The sequence below is a fragment of the Lathyrus oleraceus genome, chromosome 7, assembly GCF_024323335.1.
Source record: "Lathyrus oleraceus cultivar Zhongwan6 chromosome 7, CAAS_Psat_ZW6_1.0, whole genome shotgun sequence".
Classification (NCBI taxonomy): domain Eukaryota; kingdom Viridiplantae; phylum Streptophyta; class Magnoliopsida; order Fabales; family Fabaceae; genus Lathyrus; species Lathyrus oleraceus.
The window spans coordinates 246,944,866-246,966,913 of record NC_066585.1 but is presented as its reverse complement, the minus strand read 5'-3'; the positions used below and the strand labels follow the sequence as shown (position 1 = coordinate 246,966,913).

Sequence of the window (22,048 nt, the reverse complement as noted above, 5' to 3'; positions counted from 1 at the left end):
CCAATAGGTAGTCATCGACATTTTCCTCAACTTCCTCAGTATCTTTAGCATCTTGTGCTTCTTCTTTGACTTGATTTGCGATACGCAATTCATCATCGACATGTTCCACCTCAACAAGAATCTCCTCAAGTTCCAACTCTTCTTCAAATATATGTGCACTTCGACTAACGTCATCAATTTTCTTGAAATCCATCTCAACTTCATTGAAAACTACATCTCGACGAGTGACACACTTCCTGTGACTTGGCTCTAGGCACCATAGCCTATAAGCTTTGACTCCTTCGGGGTATCCCATGAACACGCATCTCAAAGCTCTATGTTCGACCTTGTCTTGCCTAATGTGAGCATGGTCTATACAGCCAAATACTCTAAGTTTGTCGAGATCTGGTGGATGTTCCGACCAAACTTCGTTAGGTGTTTTCATATCTAACGCAATCGAAGGACATATGTTTATCAGATATGTTGTTGTCGAAATAACCTATGTCCAAAACACCTTCTTTAACCCAACACTAGTTAATATGCATCTAACTCTTTTCAAAATGGTTCGATTAAACCTTTCAGTCAAACCATTTTGTTAGGGAGTATCTGCAGTAGTTTTATGCCTTGCAATACCAGAGGCTGCACAAAAACTGTCGAATGCCTCATTGGAAAATTCAAGGTCATTGTCGATTCTCAACCTCTTGAACTTTCTGCCAGTCTGATTTTTGACCAGAGTCTTCCAACTTTTGAAGTTCTCAAAAGTTTCATCCTTAGTCTTCTAGATGAATACTCATTACTTTCTGGAATAATCATTAATTATGGATAGAAAATACCTTGCTCCTGAATGTGATGGACACCTTGCAGGCCCCCAAAGATCAGCATGGATGTAATCAAGGGATCCATGTATTTTTTGTTTGCCTTTATTGAACTTCACTCTGCAAGATTTTCCAAGTAAATAGGGTTCACAAAACTTCAATTTTCGACTTTGTCTCCACCAAGTAGATTTTGTTTCCCCAATTCGACCAGACCCCTTTCACTGACATGGCCTAATCTCATGAGCCAAATTTTTGTCTTCAACAAAGGTTTCGTGGATGCAACATCTGCAGGACCACTGACAACTTCAGCCTCAAAGGTATACAAGCCTTGTTTCTTCACGCCTCTTAAGACTTCCTTCGACCCCTTCATGACTTTTAGAATACTTTTCTCTCCTTGGAAAACATATCCTTTCTTTTCAAATTCACCAAAAGAAATCAAATTTCTCTTCAAATCAGGTACATACCTGACTTCAATCAACAACCTTATTGACTCATCATGGAGCTTGAATCTGACAGATCCAACACCTGCAATCTTGCAAGCTTTATTGTTTCCATGCAATACAAATTCATCATATCTATCACATAGTTCCTCAAACAAGTCTTTGTTTGGAGTCATGTGCCAAGTGCAACATGAATCCATAATCCACTATTTACTTGAGTCACCGCTTGAAACCACAAGAACATCAGATGAGTCGAAATCATCTTGAACAATGGTTGCGTTGCCATTATCCTTACCTCTATGATCTTTCAGGCGTTCAGGGCACACTTTTCTTGTATGACTCTCATTCTTACAGTGATAACATTGAATATCAGATGCATCACAATTATAAGACTTCTGCTGACTTTTACCTTTCTTCTTGTCGAACTTGACATCTCTCTTGGTGAATTTCGCCTTAACCGACAGACCTTCATCACTCGAAGATGGCTTGTGCCCCTTTCATTCGTTCAAAACCTTAGAATACAAGGATGATTGAACTTCTTCAAAGATCAAAGACTCTATTCCATACAAGAGATTTTCTTTGAAATACAATGCTTGATCTTCATCCTCGATCTTGACATCAATATTTTCAAGATCAAGAATCAACTTGTTGAACATATCCAGAACTTTGTCTTCACTCATCTTGAATGAATACAAAGCTTGCTTCAAGTAGAGACGATTGACCAACGATTTGGTCATGTACAAACTTTCGAGTTTCACTCATAACCCGACGTCGTCGTTTCCTTCGAAACATGTCGAAGAACCTTATCGCCAAGGCTCAATAATATGACATTGTGGGTTTTCTCTACTATAGTCTTTTTTTCTTTGTCCGTTAACGCAATGTCCGTGGCTCCGGCTCCCTTCAACGCTTCTAAACAACCTTGTTGAACTAGTAGGACTTTCATCTTTAAGTGCCATAGACCGAAATCGTTCACTCTGGTGAACTTTTTAATCCTATACTTTGTTGACGTCATCTTTTCCACGTTCACCGCACTAATTTGTTGAGAAAACAATATCGGAATAACAAAGTATAATCGGTTTCTTGATCGGCAAGAAACCCCACAAGGCTAAAAAAGGGAAGCAAGAAGAACACAACAAGTTGGTTATAAACTGTTATTCTTTACTTTCTCTTTGAAACAAAATTACAAGTGTTACATAATAGCAAATAACTTCTCTCACTCTAATTAGGATTTGCATTATGTAATGATGAGAGACTAGTATGCTATTTATAAGAAAACTAACACACTAAACTAATGGGCTTTTACACACTGGCTCATTACACAAGTTAACTTAGAAAATAAGTCAACCTAAACAATTGGGCATAACAAACAGACTCAATTCGACATGCTAACAATCCTAGCATACTTCGACTACAACATGTGAACAAACTTCGACGACATGCTAATGACCTTGTCGGATTGTCGAACCAAGAAGGTACCCTTTGACCATACTAGAGTTCGATCAAATATCTGACACAACAATACATGTTTAAAATCTTTTTTAAAATTCTTGGTTTAATTTCAATTGTATTCTTTTAGGTCAAGTTATAATCAAAACAATACGCAAATCTAAATTAGTCTTTAGATTTATCTTTATTTTCTAGGTTATGTGAAGGTTAAATGGTTGAGAAAAATAAGTGTGAGTTGGAAGTATTGAGAAACAAGTGTGGAAAAGTCTCACATTAACTAGAAAATTGGAGATTCAATATTTTATAAGTGAGAGAATTCACATATCTATCATCTTAAGATTTTAAATGAATATATAATTTGTCTCTTACATAAAATTATAAAGAAAACCTCCGATATATAAAAAATATAAATAAATAAAAAATAAAAATGCTGCCAGTGATGACATAAACAGGCACCAACCTAAATTAGGTTTATGTAATGTAAACATGTAAGTTGTATATCTATTATAGCATTGTGATGACTCAAGATAATTTTAATTGCATTAATATAATTTAATGAGAGTTAACTTGAAAAACTGATTAGATATTTTAATTGTTTCACTTGCAATAAAACAACTATAGTTAAGATCTAGTTTGAGATGATTCTTTCCCATTATTACTTTCATTAAAACAAACCACTGATAGAAACTATTAGACAAAAAATTCATCTAAAATACTCTTTTAATCTTTTACACACGATCTAAAATATTCTTAAGTATATATATATTTCAGCTAAATTTATCAACATAATTGGAGAAGAAAACTTCTACGCCTATCCTAATCCCTCTTTTGAAATATTTTAATTTGGTAACAAAATTTGTGATTGACAAAATTGGAGAGAAAAATGTTCGCCCTACCAAATTTGTAGATTCATAAATAAATAGGTAATGTTGGTTTTAACTGCTATTTCTTGTATGCAATTATGAAGACTAATCTTTGATAATCTATTTAAAATTTTGACCTTTTTCAAGGGATCGAATCACCAACCAATGAAAAATTATAAGAGATGCAAGTTTAGTACACTAATGACTTTGAGGATCATGTGAGAAGGGTATAACATCAAATGACATAAGGTGAAATAGATAAAAATACTTGCTGACACAAGCCAAAATCCGGTGTTATTATATGGTGATAGAGAGAGTAATTTTTATTTTGATGTGGATCCACATCTGCAAAAGAAAACACAGGTACCAAATGTATGCATCCCATGCCACAAAGTTACAAACAGTGTATATAGGAAAATAACAGCATAACAGCTTAACCAGTGTTCTGCATGCCAGCAGCTATACCCTTCATTGTCAAAATAAGGGTATCCTCCAAACCAGGAGCATAGTCGCTTGTAGTGTTGAGCTTCACAAGCTCTGCTGCTGGGTTGCTTGATTCAATGTAGTCCTTGGACAAATGTGGCCTCAACGTCACATGGTAATCAGGATCGCGGATTCGCTTTAATGTGTAGGCTTGCAACACATTGAGAGTTGTGATGTAAGATTCACGGAGACAAAGTCTTTGCTTTAAGTAAGGATTTCCTTCAAGGATGTCTCTGTGTCCAGCAACCTACAAACAAAAAACAAAATGTGACTAAAAATCCTTATGCGCAAAATAGAAGCAATAAAACTATAGTTTACCTTGAGGAGAAATCTCTTGGTTTCATCATATGAAGACCTTAATCGCTCTCCGAATGACCACAGTTCATCTGACACTAGAAGTTTGTCATAAAGAGTTGCGATCCCTGGGTCTCCCTTGGCAAACACCATCTCAACCAAGTCAAGAGTGACCCTGAAGAATGGCCATTGATTATACATATCTTGAAGCACTTGGAGATTCTTTGGATCCTTCTCAATTACATGTTTGAAAGCAGCCCCAAAGCCAAGCCATACTGGTAAGTGAAACCTTGTCTGAGTCCAGGCAAAGATCCAAGGGATAGCACGGAGTGATTCAATTCCTCCACTTGGCTTTCGTTTTGACGGGCGACTGCCTATGTTCATTCTTCCATACTCCATCTCAGGAGTTGCCTGCATTTTGTAATGATTCATAAATAAAGTAAGCAGAGAAAATTATGCACACAAAACAAAAGGAAAAATAACAAGAATTTGCAAGGTCAGTAAAACGTAAGCAATAATAATTTCACATGACTGGTGAAGAATGAAACATGATAACAAATAGTCATAACTGTTAGTATGAAACTTCAAATACCAAGTGTATTAAAGAAGTACATCTTAATTTTTGAACTCCTTGTCAGTGGTGGGAAGTGCCAAGTAGAGACAGAGGGTGTCATGTGGTGAGTGGTGACAATGATGGAGAGTGTTATGTGGCGGTGATGGTAAAAAATGTCAATTAAATGGCTATAAATTCAAGGGCATCTTTATATGCAATGTTAATTACTAATAAGAATGATGGGAAATAATACTTACACATCGGAAGTATTCAACAAAACGAGGCTCCTGAAAAACAATGGAGCGATACTCCTTTGTTGCAATGACAGCCATCTCATCCATGAGGGCACGCCATTCTGGTTTCGGTGACACGGGAGGGTGCATTCCATGCTCAAGTGTAGCAGCAGTGAAACGCTGAAGTGTTCTGAAGCACAAGTGCTCCTCTCCAAATGACTGTTCAATTACTTCACCTTGAACTGTAACCCGAAGTGAACCATGAATAGTATCTGGTGGCTGAGATAATATAGCAAGATGAGTGGGACCTCCTCCTCTTCCTACAGTCCCACCTCTTCCATGGAACATTGTAAGCTTAACGCCAAACTCCTTGGCAACCTTTATAAGTTCTTCTTGAGCCTTGTACAGCGCCCAAGCTGCAGAGAAACGGCCAGCATCTTTTCCCGAGTCTGAGTATCCTATCATAACTTCTTGCTTTCCATTGATACGGTTTCTATACCATTCTATTGAGAATAGGCGGGCTAGTGCAGCAGGAGCAGTCTCGAGATCAGCAAGCTTTTCAAACAATGGGACAACCCTTAAGGGCTGCTTCACGCCACATTCACGTTGCAAAAGTTCTACAGCAAGCACATCAGATGGGGCTGTTGCCATTGAAATGATATAAGCACCAAAGCTGTCCGAAGGAAGTTCAGCAATGACATGGAAGGTATCCAGAACATCAGCAATTTCTTCAGTTTTAGGAAGATCAGGGCCAAAGAGAGGACGCTTTCCACCGAGCTCAGACAACAGCCATTCTTGTTTGCGTTCCTCAGACCATTCTCGATAAGATCCAATCTCTAAGTGGTTTGTTATAGCATCCATAACATCAGTGTGCCTATCTGACTCTTGACGGATGTCAAGTCTCACAAGTGAAAGCCCAAATGTGGAAACTTGCCGCAAGAAATCAAGAAGGCTTCCATCAGCTATCGGCTGATCACCACACGCACAGAGTGACCTATAACATAGTTCAAGAGGCTCCAGGAACTACATGAAAAATTGCCGGTTAGAGTTTAAAATAATAAATGAATCACTATATCAAGATTACTTTGAGCAATTATAATATCATGACATGCATTTGGTATTGTCTTTCCTGAATTATGAGTTCAATGCTGTCTAATTTATTAGAGTTTTCAAGTCACTTTGAGGAAGTTTCTTTTAAAAGGTGAAAAGATTCAATTATCTGTACCATGCAACAGCTTATCTGGCGGTTTCGAGGATAATACCTGTTCAACATTTGTGAAGGTACTCTCTTGAGGTATTTCAGAGCTTCCATTGGCTAATAACTGCCGGGCACGTTCACGTGTATTATATAGCTTGTCCCTCACATCACCAAGAATAACACGATATGGCTCAGTTGGAGGAACCTGTTTCCAAAACTCTGCAGCAATGAAGAATTTTTTTTTGTAAAACTCAATACAATTTACTTATCAAAACTTCAAAAAGTACAGCTCTAAATTAATCGACAAGTTTAAGACATCTCAACATTATTGTGTTCAGCATTAAAAATGAGATTATGTGTAACATTGTAGATTTCAATAAAGGATTTAAATGCTTTGACCGTAATTCAGAACAAAATAACATGACTATTACATACTACATACCAATATAATGTTTTGCATCTCTTTTTGCTGAGCTGTAGAGTTCCTCTGCACGACTTCGTATTTCATCATTGCAACGCCACATAGACAACTGCCAGAAACAGACAATAACCGAGATGGTAAACAATGCTAAAATTAAATATGATTAATGATGACTGGCATATTTGATACCTCAAACATGAGATCCTCAATTTGAGAGAAGTATAAATTAGCAACCATCATTCTAGCCAGCAAACACACATCCCTTGTAACTTCAGGAGTTACTCTGGGGTTGCCTGCAATACACATTAGAAAAAATTAATGACAGGTTATAGTACATTATAAGCCACGTCTATAACGCAGTATCCAAAACTGAAGATGGTAGAATTCAATGATGAGATGAACTGAATTAAGAAAATGAGGTATCATAGATCTAGATATTAAATTCCTGAATCTACTACATATATACTTTGACCATTAAAGTCAGGAAGTTTAACAAAAGATAGAATAGATTTATGAGAAACATATCCACTGAGTAATTGCTTAGGAGAAAAGAAAGATACCATCACGATCTCCTCCCATCCATGAAGAGAACTGAATAACAGGAGCATTATATGGGATGCGTTCATTGATGCCAATGTTCTTCAGAGCAGTGTCAATGCGGCGCAAAAATTTTGGTACACCTTTCCAGATTGTCTCATGAAAGTAGCTCATTCCTGCCCTCATCTCGTCTTGTGGTGTAGGAGGAGTTCTTCGAATTTCATCTGTACGAAATGCAGCTTGAATCTGCATACGAGAAACATCAGTAGGTTCTTATCACTACACAAAGTTTGCCATATAAATATCAAATTAAGATCTAACAAACAATTCATAACCATAAACTAATGAAACCAATTTACTTCTTAAAGTAGATTCAATTGGAAAAGCCAAATCCACAAAACTAGAGCTTGATAATCTAGCACCGACAACAGCAGAATCAAATGCCATAGATATAATAAATAGAATTAAAATAAGTAATTTTGATCAAGCACTATAAGATTATTAAGATACTGCACTACTTGAAGGTGGATTGCGTCAGACATAACACATCGATTAGTACATTTATGCCAATTCTGAACCCAAATATGATGTGCCAAATGATCACGGAAAAGTCATCAGATTTTAGTTTTGGATATTAAACACAAAAATTCAACCCACTGTATACCTTCATGCAGTGAGTGTAGCATCACGGCATTTATTCATTGATATCCATGTTAATAGATATAAACACAGATAACTCGGATTATTCTAGCCCAACCAAGGAAAATAATTTATCACTTAATATACATGATTTTAAGTATAACTGTATATATAAAGTAGCATACAGATAATCATGGGGTTGCCAGTGATGGCAGCATATATGTATATAAAATCAAGAAAAATCAGCAGATAGGCACCTCTCTTTGCAAAGCCTCGTCAAGTTCCTGCTTATCATCTGGTGTAATATCTTTTGCGTACAACTGTGTCAAACAATCTCTTACCCTGAAAACAAAATAAGAAAGCAACTATCATCAACAGAGATTAAGCCTTAGTACAGATATCGTCAAAATGCCAGAAACATAGGACTCTGGTGTCATGTTATTAGAGGTCTCTAATTTTCAACTCACTGATAGATGTTCAACAAATGGACCTCCATAACTCCTCCATAAGTCCTCTGAGTTGAATTTCAACAATCACAATGAAGGTAGTAATGGACAAACCTTCCGTGCTTTTGCAATAAAGATCTACGAACGGCCTGAGTAGGATGAGCAGTTAGAACCAAATCAACAGTTTGGCTCTTCAAAGCATCAAAGACTTCAAGGGGAGTCTTCTTCAGTTGATTCACAAGCCTCTTGAAGGTCTCTTCAATGTCTGACTCAGTGATGGCAGAGTTCTCGTCAGCAAAATCGCCCTTCTTCAATAACTTAATCCTTCTTCGGTAGGCAACTTGAACTTCTTCTGCCAGGTTGGCCAAGTTAAGCATGTGGGAAAATGACTTGGCAATGACAATCGAATCCCCGGCATCAAGACCGGTCAGCATTTCCCCAAGTTCCTCCAACTTCTGAGGGTTATTGTTCCCTTCATACTCAGCAGACAGCTCATAACAGTCTTGAACCTAATTAACATCAAATCATCGAAACTAATAAGCAATGAAAGTCCATGTATTCAGCGAAGGAAAATAAATATGCAGACTAGGTACAAGCAAAGCTAATATCCAGGTAAAATTTGATTTGGTATACTGAAGCATGAATCTAGTTCATGAAAAACTTAAATTTTAGCTCAAAACACAAGATAAAAATGAGAAGAGACATAGATCTGCGATGCTTTATGCGCACACACAAAAGTGAAAAATTTAGATCGTGGCAAAAAAAAAAGAAGAAAAAGAGTCTGCGTAGCCACAACCCGGATGCAACTCAGACGAATCAGACGCATTTGATTGTAGTTCTTTACAATACTAAGGACCTATGAAGCACGGACACCAGAAACACAACACCAATATTGACACGTCAACATCAATAATAATTTGAAAATAAATAAATTAAACGTAATACAAGTGTGAATGTCAGGTTTGGACACCGACACTAACACATTTTTTCACACCTTTTTCTGAGGTGTCGGTGCTCCAGAGTCAAGGACTACAAGACAATGACAACTGAAAACCATGCATGGAACACAGAATTCAAGGTCCTTCAACAATTAAAACCACCAAACATAACTTTCAATGCCCATTCATTCCAACAGCCATACAGTCAAATACACACCTCAAGCAATTTTTTTCATCAATTACAATGTTCCAAGACCAAAAAGACTACAAATTTCACAAAAAAATCAAAACGGGGTTTCAGATAAAGCCAAAATGAGCACAATTGAATTTCACCATTACATAAAATCAAAGTTACGCATCTAAAATTCGTCAATGCGGAACTAAAACAACAATCTTTTCATCATAAATAACATGAAGCTATAAAAACAAAAAAGGGTGATGAAATTGAAATTGAAAATACCGTTTCTCTGATATCACTCCCATGCAAATCCTGAAGAATGTCAAGAAAACGGTCGAGCAACAAAGCATCATATTCAACAAGCTTATCATCATCAGACACCTTACCCGGAGCTAGCAACCTCAACTGAGCATCAATGGAAGCCATTTTCTCAATTTTCCTACCTGTCATCTTCTCACTCACACTGCGTTTGTTTCTCTCACTAAACAAGAGAGAGAGAATAAAAAGTACTCCCGTGAAGACTAATTCGTAGGTTTGTGGGTAAATAGCATGACCTTTATATAGATGATGAATTGTTTGCAAGGAAAGAGTATCTAAAAGAAAGAATAGAAATTGAAAAGAAATGAAATGAAAAGAAGCTTAAGTAGCGCCACACACAAAAAGAGAGGGACATCAAGTTTCGAATACCTTCCGATTATTATTTTTCTTGGTCAAAAATACCAATTATTTTTTTAGATATTAAAATATATTAGTGGATATTTTAATTTAAAAAATAAATTAATTATTATGCATTGTCAGTGAAAAAGATTTATATCGTGGATTCATCACTATCACATATCTGTATTATTTTATAAATTTTTAAATAAAAATCAAAGTTATTTTAATATTCAACGTCTAAGATTAATTGACGGTGTAAAATCTTTTTATTGTGAGTATATTTCAATTAAATTCTTTAAAAAAAATTTAATTACACTTTTTCAATTTCAATTTTACCTAATTTACGAAATTAATTTTCTAATTTGGATTCAAACATTTTTTATTATCCTTTCACATTTTTTCCATAAAAAACGATAAGATGTTTATTTTAATTTATATTTCTATGGTTTAAATAATCTTTTAGTTTTGATATTAATTTAAGTTAATAAAATATATTTTTTCATATTGTGGGATTTGAAACAACCCCTTTAGGTAAAATCAATGTTTTAAAAATCGAAATTAATGGGTCAGTTCAACCGGTTGGACCAAGAATCGAAGATGAATCCGGTTGGATCAAGCTTTTAAAATTGTTAGTGGATCAAAATCGGAGTAAAATCGGAAAAATCGGATTGAACCGTTCAAAATCATTTGAACTAAAGAACTGGAGTCGGTTTTGTAAAACCGTCCGGTTAAAAAAATGCATAAAATTAACCATTTTTTTTAATGTTTTTTAAAATTTTAATATATCAATATCAAAACTTAACATATATTTTTCAATCACAAAAAAAAAATCAATGTTTTTTTACATCGATACAAACTTCTAAATTTTGTTATGTCACTATAGTTTTTATTTCAACCACACTCCATCATCATCCCGTCTCTTTTAAAAATTGTCACGATATCCAACTCAATATTGATTATCGTTCAAATCAATATTGTTTGTTATCAATTAAGACTTATTTGACGTAGTTCAATTCAAATTCGTTTTTTTGTTGTTTAATGAAATATATTGTATTATTTACTTTTAGTATTATATCTTATTTAATTTAGATATTCTTAATTATTTGAACTTTATTTTAGTTATTATATTTTATTATTTTAATTTTGAATTGAATTAGTTTAATTTTTATTATTGTAATTTGGTCAAATTATTCCTAAATGAAGGTTAAAATAAAGTGTAGAACTATGTTATGTTATTATATGTATTATCGATATTGTTGTATTAACTTTGTAATAGATTTTTGAAATATTTATTTTATTAAGTTGTGAACGTATGATTATCTGTGATATATCTATGAAATTTAGTTTCATAATATTAGTTTATTTAATAAACGGTTCGACGGTATGTTGAACAAATTAAATCTTAAATCGCAAAGTATCACCGGTTCAATCTCCAATCCGATTTTTAAAATATTGATTAAAACACCATTGTATTTACCACTCATCCATCATTACATTTGTTTAATAATATATGCACTAATATATATATATATATATATATATATATATATATATATATTATATATATATATATATATATATATATATATATATATATATATATATATATATATATATATATATATATATATATATATATATATATATATATATATATATATATATATATATATATATATATATATATATATATATATATATATATATATATATATATATATATATATATATATATATATATATATATATATATATATATATATATATATATATATATATATATATATATATATAAACTTGAGGTTTAAAATTAATTTCTACAACGGGTTGTACTTGCGGGCCGAACAAAATTAGATTTCCTTTAGTTTTATGGATTTGTTTGGATTTAAGTTAATAAAGTTATCTCATGAGTTGAAATTTATTCATTTGTCAGGTCACAGTAAAGAAGGCAACGAAGTAGAAAATTGAATACTAGTACTAATTAAATACTTTAATTTCTAATATTATTCTGAAGCTTTTGAGTTACACCATTGATTTAAAATATTTTATTGTGAAATCAAGTGAATAAAAAATGAATAAAATGCACTAAGAGAAACTCATAATTAGGAACTAAAATCAAATAAATGCAATAGTAAAAACCCAAAAATAATGATTAGAATAAATAAAAAAAGCAGTAATAGAAATCCATAATTATGGATCTAAACCAAAAAATATATATTTATGGATTAAAACAAAAAACACGCCAACTTATCAAGACAATAAAATTATATAAGTCTGAAATTTTTTCATCCCCAGCCTTCGTAGAAGCAACCTAAAATTGAATTGCAGAGGAAGAACAAACATGGCAAATGAAGGACACTTCAACACTTGTTTATGATGAAATTTTTTCTCTTATTACTTCTAACAACAAATCCAATAATCAAATAGATCCAACTTTAACAACATATTTAAAAAAAAGTTCTTGTTGCTTCTAACAACATATCCAATAATCAAATGGATCCCATCTTAACATCATATACAAAAAATTCCTTTCGTTGATTCTAACCACATATCCAACCTTAATTCTGAGTTTATGTTGCTGCATTTTTTTGACAGAATAGATGAAAAAATTATTGATCTCATTGTTTGTCTTCAATAACTCAAAATAGGTTTTATACTCCAAATGAGAAGAAAAAGAAGAATGCAATGATACTGAAGAGAGGAAAAAGAATGCAATGGTATTGAAGAGAGGAAGAAGAAATTACAAAATCATTCAAATTTTGGATTACATCCCTCCTTTTAAAACCCTCATGTTGCATTTCCACATGCAATACAAAGTGTCAGAAGAAAATATAATTGTCACGTCAATATTGTTTGCCACATTGACTTTTTTTAACGGAAGTTTAACGGTAGAGACTAACATCAACGAGAAAGTAAGATATATGGACTCAGACAAAAAAAGATTCAGGGACCAAAATCAAAACATGTTAATTTACCGGGATCAAAAGACTATTTAGCTCTATTTGTATCTATAAAGTTGCACAATAAATTTATACACGATGATTTATCATATTTAACAACAAAAAAAATTTGTCATTTAAAAAATAGAAACATTCTTAATTTTAATTTTAAAAGTATGAGATGAAATCAAAATTATTCAAAATTTAAAATAGAGAACAAATTTCGTGAATCAAATAAAGTAGAGGTATTAAAACTGTAATTAAATTAAAAATAAGATTTATTTGTTATTAAGAATAATATATATATATATATATATATATATATATATATATATATATATATATATATATATATATATATATATATATATATATATATATATATATATATATATATATATATATATATATATATATATATATATATATATATATATATATATATATATATTCTAAGTTTGATACTTATTTTGGACAGCTTCTTCAAGATTTTTTTTCTTTGTTGGTCATTATTTACATTTTATTCGTATAGTTGATTTCAAAGTTATGCTTCTCATGAATTATTATTCTTGAAATATAGACTTTGATTGGTAAAACTAATTGATAGTTGATTGATGATAGTTAATGAATAATAATTGATAAATGATAGTTGATGGTTGATAGTTTATAATTAATAATTGAGTATTGATAAATTAATTTGAGTATTTGATAAATTAATTATTATATTAACTAATAAATACAAAATAAAAAAATAATAAGTTAAAAACTATCCGTTCAAAATCTATTTCAAATAACTTTTTGAAAAAAAAAGCATAAATTAATAAAAAGATTAAAAATTAAAGGCTAAATACAATTATTAAACAAAGTTTTTTCATTAATGTAAAGTAAAAACTATGGTATTTATTAGATACCCATTAGTTTTAGTTGGATACCATGTTCTTATCAATCAGATTCATAGTTCATAATGCGATATAAAATATGATTTATTGAAATGTTTTTTTAGTAAAATAACATTAAATATAGTAAAGCTAATTAATAGTTTAATAAAGAGAAATGATAACGAGTATTTTATGAATTTTTTTTTAAGATTAAAAAGGTAAATTAAATATTTTTAAGAGATTACAAATTTAATTTTTTTCTAAAAAGGTAAATTATAATTTTTTTAAGATTAAAAAGGTAAATTAAATATTTTTAAGATTAAAATTTTAACCATTAAATATTATTTTTTCTTATATACTAATTATTAATATATTCAAAACTAAACTCAAATTGATTTAGTAAAAAAGGAAGAATAAAATATTAAGATTCAGTTTCTTAAACAAAAAAAGTGATTTGAAAATGAACTTTTTTCACAAAAAAAGTTTAAGAAAAAATTAATTTCATTTATGAATTATTTTAATCAATATTAAAAAATTTATCAGGTCTAAAGAGGTATTTTAAATGTTTAAGAATCAAATATTTTAGTATTATTTGTTTATAAAAATAAGTTTTGACATTTAGAATTTATTTAAATCATTTTTTTATTATGATATCTATATATATTAGGGGTGTTCGTGGTTCATGAATTGAATTGAACCGAACCATATTAATGGTTCAATGCAGTTTTTAAAAACCACTTTAGCAAAAAGTGGTTAATCTGTTTAATCAATTCAATTCGGTTTAAAACCAATTCAGAACCGGTTCATAATTTTAAACCAGTTTAATTTATTTAAACCAGTTTAATTTATTTAAACCAGTTTAAAACCAATTTTTTAAAAAATTGGATTAATTTTTTCACCAAATTCCAAACTGGTTTTTTTTATATATTTAAAAAAACTGTTTCTTTTTTGTTTTTATAATAAAATTGAATTTAAATATTGAATTCAAATCTGGATTTTTTAAAAACTGTTTCTTTTTTGTTTTTTAAAAAATTGAATTCATATTCATCAGCGAATGCCACAACCGACAACTTTTTCTGCTATACACTTATATCATATCAGAAAATGGTCCACATACATAATCATGAACCATAAGTTCATCTTAATACATAGTTTCCATGATAAACTCATTGCACATTACAAATGAACATTCCAAAAATGAACCTAAACTAACATGTGACCTAAAAGTTCTAATTTTTAATCTAAGCTCATAAGCATTAACATCCAATTTTCAACCACAATTTCCCATGGCCATCTTCTTCAAAGGCAATCCAAGCCATCTCCAACCTGCAAAATCATCCATGCACGGCAATATGAGTTTCACCATGTGATATCATTCAATTCCAAGCAAACATTGCCCTGCTAACAACATTCTGCAGAATATGCAAAATAATACTAACTTTAAAATCAATTGAAATTCCACTATCAACTGATTCTCAAATTGACTTCGAAACTAACCTAAAACGAAATTACAATTTAAGTCCAAGTTCATTTCAAAATAGATCAATAGCTACTGTATTTCACAAGCAGAAATTGAATTTAAATTTACATTTCGCGTGAATTTCATTTGAAACCATTCCACCTAACTTCTCAACATTTCAATCTAATAGAAAAAACCAATTTCCTAACTAACTCTTCACACTAACCAAACCTGCACATTTTGATTCAAAAGAACAAATCGAGCTCCATGATAAGCTAACAAACGCACCACAGAGAGTCGAAACCTCACTAACAGATTTATTCATTTAGTAGCCGTGCAAAATGAGAAATACACTAACTGAAACATAAAGTAATATTGATCTGCACCAATATCCTCATAAGTTAGACTCATCTATAGTCAACATATTATTTTCTGTTGCTTCTGTTACTGGTGATTATATTTCAACAACATTGAAGTAATCATCCACAAATAATACCTTTATTTTCTGTTGATTCTGTTACTGGATTTCCATTAGAGTGATGATTTTTGTGAGTTTATGAAGTTTGGAAGCTTACCTGATCTATAGGATCGGTCAATTCCGAGAATGCATTGCCTAGTTCACGACCACAAATGAAAAGTTCAAATCTCTCAGTCAAACCTGTGGACCTAATAGAGGATAAAGTGTAAGATAGAAGATAATATAACAGTAAATGTGTACCAGATGTTATTAATCAGTTTGATTAAGATGTCCACGTCAGACAATATGTTGTATAATATGAATAATAATTCTTTTACAAATCATAGTGACAGGAAGAAAGGAAAAAAATAGCAGTTCATAATATAAATGTTAAATTCATAAAACTAGAAAGTTCAAAATGAGGACATCTTTTCAGGTATTCATAACCTTTGTAGAATTGATGCCAGCATGATGAGGGAACAATGGTTCAGTTCAAAAGAAGCAGCATGATGAGGGAAATTTTCAAGTGCCAATAAATCTAAATTATAATTGCAATGCAAGAGTAGTGAACAGTGATCATAAAAAATGTTACCCTCAATCATCAACAACTGACACAAAGGATGAGCAACTTCCGGCATCTGGCGCAGAATATAGTTCTGCAAAAGAAAGAATGAAAATTTAACATGTAATAAAAAAGTAATAAGACACTAGTTTTTATATCTTTTGACATCTTACCATCCTCAATTCGATCAATATTATCGAGATCCTCACTACTAAGAAAAGATGGAACTACTCCTTTGAGCCAATCTTCAGTACACATAAGTGCTTCCACACTAGCCGATGTTAAAGAACTACGATATGCATCAAGGATTCTTCCTCCGGTACTGAAAGCTGATTTAGAGGCTACACTGGATATCGGTATGGCTAAAACCTCTCTTGCAATGCTTGCAAGTATTGGATATCGGCTTGAATTCACCTTCCACCACTCTAGCACATCAAAATTTGGAGGACGGTTTTCTACTTCTTCTTGAATATACTTCTGTAATTCTGTCTCTGATGTGCTGCACTCATCTGATTGGTAGAATTCAGCACAATGGTACGGATCATTAACTGCATTAAAACCACCTGATAGATTAACTGAACTACCTAGACGAGACACTGCATAGCGCTTGTTCCACCATTATACTTGATTAAGGAGCCACAATGCTTGCATTTTGCTAACTTTGACATTTCTGTGTTCGACGGCATCGGTGTAAAATGATTCCATGATTCTGACCGATTTTTACGCTTTTGAGGCAACAAACCAGCATTATTAGAAACTGGAGGTGTAGAACCAATATGTTCTTCTGTCTCAAAGTCCATAACACTGTCATGACCATCCATATCGAAGTTACTAGAATTTTGTTGAAAAGTTTTAAGCATCCGTCCGATCTATAAGGAGAAGCTAGCTGCAAAAGCCATAAGATAAATTGTTATTCACTTATATTCTTACATACTGCACAACATCATGGTTCTGAATAAAGGTAGCATTTTCATTCTCAAGAAGATAAAGTAAAACCAATAGAATAGTTAAATTTTTGAAATAAAGTCTATTCACTAACCAAAAATACATAAAAGGAAGTAGGAAGCCACTGTATAAATTACATGTCACAAAAAATGCTATAATATCATAACAAGATATTTAGAATGTAACCATTACACTAATCTTTGCATGCAACAAAGTACTATACAGCCATGACATTTTCTTGATTCAAATTTCATCACCATCTTAACACCAAATTCCAAAAATACAAACCAGTACAACACAGTAATTGAAGCTATTATTTAGTTAAAATCAAACCTAAAAATAATACTAATAAACTAACTTATAATTAAACTAAGAAATACAAATCTGGCACAAGAGATTGATTTGAAAGTGCTGTAATTCTCAAGAAAAAGTTCAATTCCTTACCAAAATAAACAAGCTATTTCCTTTTTCTCACCTTGCCACCACCACCTTGAAGGTGCAGGTCAGGCTGTAAACAAAACCATGTGGCCACTCAATAGTCTATTTGTTCATCATCGGGCAGTAAAACATAGAATGGAGCTATAAACTGTACTTTATGTCTTAAACCAAAAAAATCAAAACGCACAAGCAATGCATAATTTGTTGCGGCCTGATCAGACTGATGCAGACTGATGCAGGCTGATGCGGTCGTTGCGGTGATATGATGCGGCCGTTGCGGCATTAGGTTTTTAGTGTGATTTAGGATCACACTGCAATTGCAGCCCAATGCGGATACAGACATTACCGCAATCAATTACCTTTCTAACTAACTTTCTAACTTCTAATAGCCAACAATTCAATATCAAATTGATGCAAATCTAACTTGAACAAACAAAAAAAAACAACAGTCTTGGTAATAAGATCACAATACAATAAATGAGATGAAATTTTAGAGCAATAAAATTAGATTTAACATACAAACCCTAATCTCATAGCCAAGAAATGAATAAACATACAGAGTAATGTTCAATTTTTTACTGATTTCATTCACAACCATCTTGTAATTTTCCAAAGCTGAAAAAGAATATTCTAACCTAACAGGCATCCACTTAAAATCAATAAAGGGATTTAAGAACTTAAGAAAAAGAATTTAGAGAATTACGTTGAGAAAGTACCTATAACATATTCCTGACAAAGGTGAAAGGTAGATGATGCACAAAAAGAATTAATACACTGTATAAAAAGCAAGTTCCTATCAAGACTAAAATTACTGGAACCAAACCATCATTTTCAGGAGAACACAAATCAACCAGTAGATTAAAATTCAAATAAAATCCTATCAAGACTAAAAGCAATTTTCAGATATTATTTCAATTCAAAGTGAAATTGAGAGCAGAAAATAACAGGTTTACCTCAAAAAGAGTCGAGACAAGAGTTTCTACGAGCAAGATCCGAGTAGAGAAGGTGAAATCTGGTGAAATCGAAACCGAGTTAAATTGAAACCGAGTTAAATCGAAACCGAGTTAAATCGAAACCCAGTGAAAATGGAACATATCGAAAATGAAATCGAGTGAAATTTGAAATCAATTGAAATCGAAATCGATTCAAAACAAATAGAAGGTGAAATTGAAATTGATGTTGAGTTTGAATTGGAGAGAAGATGATTTAGGGTTCATATTTCATATTTGGGGAAGAACAGTAATGTGAAAATGAAAATATTATGATAATAGTAACTAACTAAAAATATTAAAAGATTATAATTAAAATATTTATTATTTTAATATAATGATTTATTAAGTTTATTGAATTTATGAAATAATAGTATTTATATTTTAGATAAAATTGTGGAAAGAGTTTATAAGAGTTTAAACTGGTTTTTAAATTCAATTAGATTAATTGAATTGGTTAAAATAAACAATTCAATTTATTAATCATTTAAATGGTTTAAGTTTTTTATGGTTCGATTCAATTCAGATTAGATATTTGGATCAGTTAACCAAATTTTTGAACACCCCTAATATATATATATATATATATATATATATATATATATATATATATTATATATATATATATATATATATATATAGAGAGAGAGAGAGAGAGAGAGAGAGAGAGAGAGAGAGAGAGAGAGAGAGAGAGAGAGAGAGAGAGAGAGAGAGAGAGAGAGAGAGAGAGAGAGAGAGAGAGAAGAGAGAGAGAGAGAGAGAGAGAGAGAGAGAGAGAGAGAGAGAGAGAGAGAGAGAGAGAGAGAGAGAGAGACTTAATTGATCTACGTGTCCCCAAGAATTATTCTTGAGAATATCCACTAATCTTGAGAGCTTTTAGAAGAATGTACCCGCAAACCTCCTTATACAAGGAAATGAAGTTTCAAGACTAACTTCCAACAAAACAACAAACAAAGTTTAAAGTGACTATCCTCCAAATCAAATAGAGATTTTTCACAGGTTGATCTTGAACCAAGATGGAGTTTATGTTGGCTATCCCCCCGAATTATGATGGAGTTTTAAGTTGGCTATCCTCTGAACCGAACTAGAGTTTTACATTGGTTGGCCTTAAACCGAGATGATATTTTATACAGGCTAATCTCGAACCAAGTGAGCTTTTACACTAGGTTGAACTCAAGAACAATGTGATATTTTATACAAGCATATCTCAAACCAATAGAGCTTTTAATCAGACTGAGCTCAAGAACCATTATGGAGATTGCAATGACTAATCTTCACACATAAAAATAGAGCTTTTCTTCTTGGCGAAACTCATGAACCAAATGGAGACTTCCTAAGACAATCCCTTAAAACAAGCAAGATCTTTTACTAGTTTAGCTCGTAAATAAAAAAATCATATGGACGAATATTTTAATCAAAAGATAATACATGCTTAGTAAATTACAATTAAACCCTCACCTAGAATAATGATCCTCACCTAGACACAAAGGTACTCTCGAAGGGCTAAGACAAAACATATGTGAGAAACCAAGAGATTTATAGAAAATGATAAAGAATGAGGATATGAGATCAAAGCTCGTTTTATGGATGATGTGAAATGACATATAAGATTTTTATCTATAGGCCATATTAGGGTTTAAATTTGGAAAAAACCTGTTATGGATCTACCAGAGGCTCAAATGGTTAAGGTCAAAACCAACTCAAATCCACTCCAATCGACCTAAGGTATAAGCCATCTTACACTGAAAGCAAGATGCATTTTCTGATCTTCTTTTTCACTGTAATCATCTTGAATTTTGGACTGACTTGGGCATTGGAGTGTTAACCTTGCAGGTCCATCCCACGTCGCTGTATTGTAGATCAACACCATCAACTCAGGATTCTGCATCACCCATTTCAACTATTTATGTTCCAGTATAGAGTAATGGAGCCGTATGTGGGAATCAACTTTCAATTCCTACATTTTTACGATTTTCATGTTCACTATTCAATTCACCAATTCGTAACCTTCTCAAGTCACTAGATCAACAGCAGTCAAAATCGAAGGTGAATGTCAGTTATGCTCGATCTCATCAAGCATCTTTTCATATTCAATTTCTGCAAATATTCCATGAATGGATCATCATGGATCCAAATTCATATATGTATCAAAATATTCGAAGAATGGAGGTAGTTACTTCTAATATAATATCAACTGTACCTGATCCACCTTCTAATCGCGTTTCACTTTAATTATCCATCATCACACAACCTATGTCGTAACAACTTTAGGCATAGATCTACAGCTGCCACACCTTCTCCAGAAGGTAAAGAACCTCTGAATGACGAATGAAGATCATCTCAGAATGGATTTGATAGACCAAGATGAAGATCGTATTGCACCAATGCTACCTAGATTGCGAGTAACCAAACTCCAAACACAAAATTGTAAGCAATCAAAAGAGTTACCATCACGACTCGTACAATACACTGTTACAACATGGATTACCAGATAGTTTGTTTTCATTCTATCATACCTCATTATCACCACTGAGATCCACAAAGCTTGCATACTCGATGGCAATCCACCGACTAAAACGCTTATTCTTACTAGCACACCAATTATGCACCCACATTAGAAATCTAGAAGCACGAAGATGTTTAAAGAAAGAGGAAGTTCTAAATATCGCATACACTGGCCTTTCGATGGTCACGAAAGTTTCCAACATCGATGGAAATCCTTACGAGATGCCTCATAGACGATAGATTCCCAACAATAATTTCCAGTTCAAGGCAATTAGACTATCATATCTTTAACAGCCAAAGCTAGATCTACATGATATCAGAGATCACGTAGTCTTCAATAATTATGCATCTTGCTTTATGATGAGCTCATAAATCACCAACTCCTGTTGAAAGAACCTTTGCTCGACACTTTCATCCGACTTACTTCTCAATTTTACTGATCGACATGGAGACATTAGAGGAAATAAATAAATTAGGTCCGATCCATAGAAATCGAGGAAAGTTTTAGCAAAGAATTCCTTAAGTAGTCTCGCTTCCCTTTAGCAAATCTCTCAGCATGATCAGGATCCAATTGAGCACAGAGGAGTATACTCTCACATCTCTTGTAGAAACATTTTCGACCACGCTACGAAGGATTAAGAAATGTGTCTTCCCCAAAGATAAAGGAAGCTACAATGCTACCGCCCCATCGATTAGAAAAGGCCTTGGCGGGCTATTCAAAGAGACTGTCATGTGGCTTCAGAATATCAGTGATCA

At 32.4% G+C, this 22,048-nt stretch overlaps 1 protein-coding gene and 1 long non-coding RNA gene across 3 annotated transcripts; both read right to left on the bottom strand.

The window, feature by feature from the left end:
* Positions 1-3,773: 3,773 nt before the first annotated feature.
* Positions 3,774-10,132, bottom strand: LOC127101245 (phosphoenolpyruvate carboxylase). Its single transcript, XM_051038605.1, has 10 exons — positions 9,746-10,132; positions 8,462-8,856; positions 8,159-8,243; positions 7,286-7,508; positions 6,915-7,018; positions 6,747-6,834; positions 6,369-6,523; positions 5,131-6,129; positions 4,345-4,731; positions 3,774-4,273 (listed from the first exon to the last, which is right to left on the bottom strand). The coding sequence occupies exons 1-10, from the start codon at positions 9,911-9,913 to the stop codon at positions 3,977-3,979; spliced, it is 2,901 nt and encodes a 966-aa protein (XP_050894562.1). The 5' UTR covers positions 9,914-10,132; the 3' UTR covers positions 3,774-3,976.
* Positions 10,133-14,990: 4,858 nt separating this feature from the next.
* LOC127107381 (uncharacterized) lies at positions 14,991-19,029 on the bottom strand. Of its 2 annotated transcripts, XR_007795711.1 has the most exons (6): positions 18,752-19,029; positions 17,805-17,868; positions 16,589-17,301; positions 16,446-16,509; positions 15,972-16,062; positions 14,991-15,263 (listed from the first exon to the last, which is right to left on the bottom strand). It is a non-coding gene; the product is annotated as an uncharacterized LOC127107381 (long non-coding RNA). The 2 variants fall into 2 exon arrangements; XR_007795710.1 differs by lacking the exon at positions 17,805-17,868.
* Positions 19,030-22,048: the final 3,019 nt, after the last annotated feature.

Coding starts and splice junctions, on each gene's coding strand:
- LOC127101245 (XM_051038605.1), bottom strand. CDS start 9,913: ATGACAGGTAGGAAAATTGAGAAAATGGCTTCCATTGATGCTCAGTTG. Junction 6,130..6,368: donor CCTTCACAAATGTTGAACAG/GTATTATCCTCG, acceptor TTTTTCATGTAG/TTCCTGGAGCCTCTTGAACT. Junction 4,274..4,344: donor CCAAGAGATTTCTCCTCAAG/GTAAACTATAGT, acceptor TTTTGTTTGTAG/GTTGCTGGACACAGAGACAT.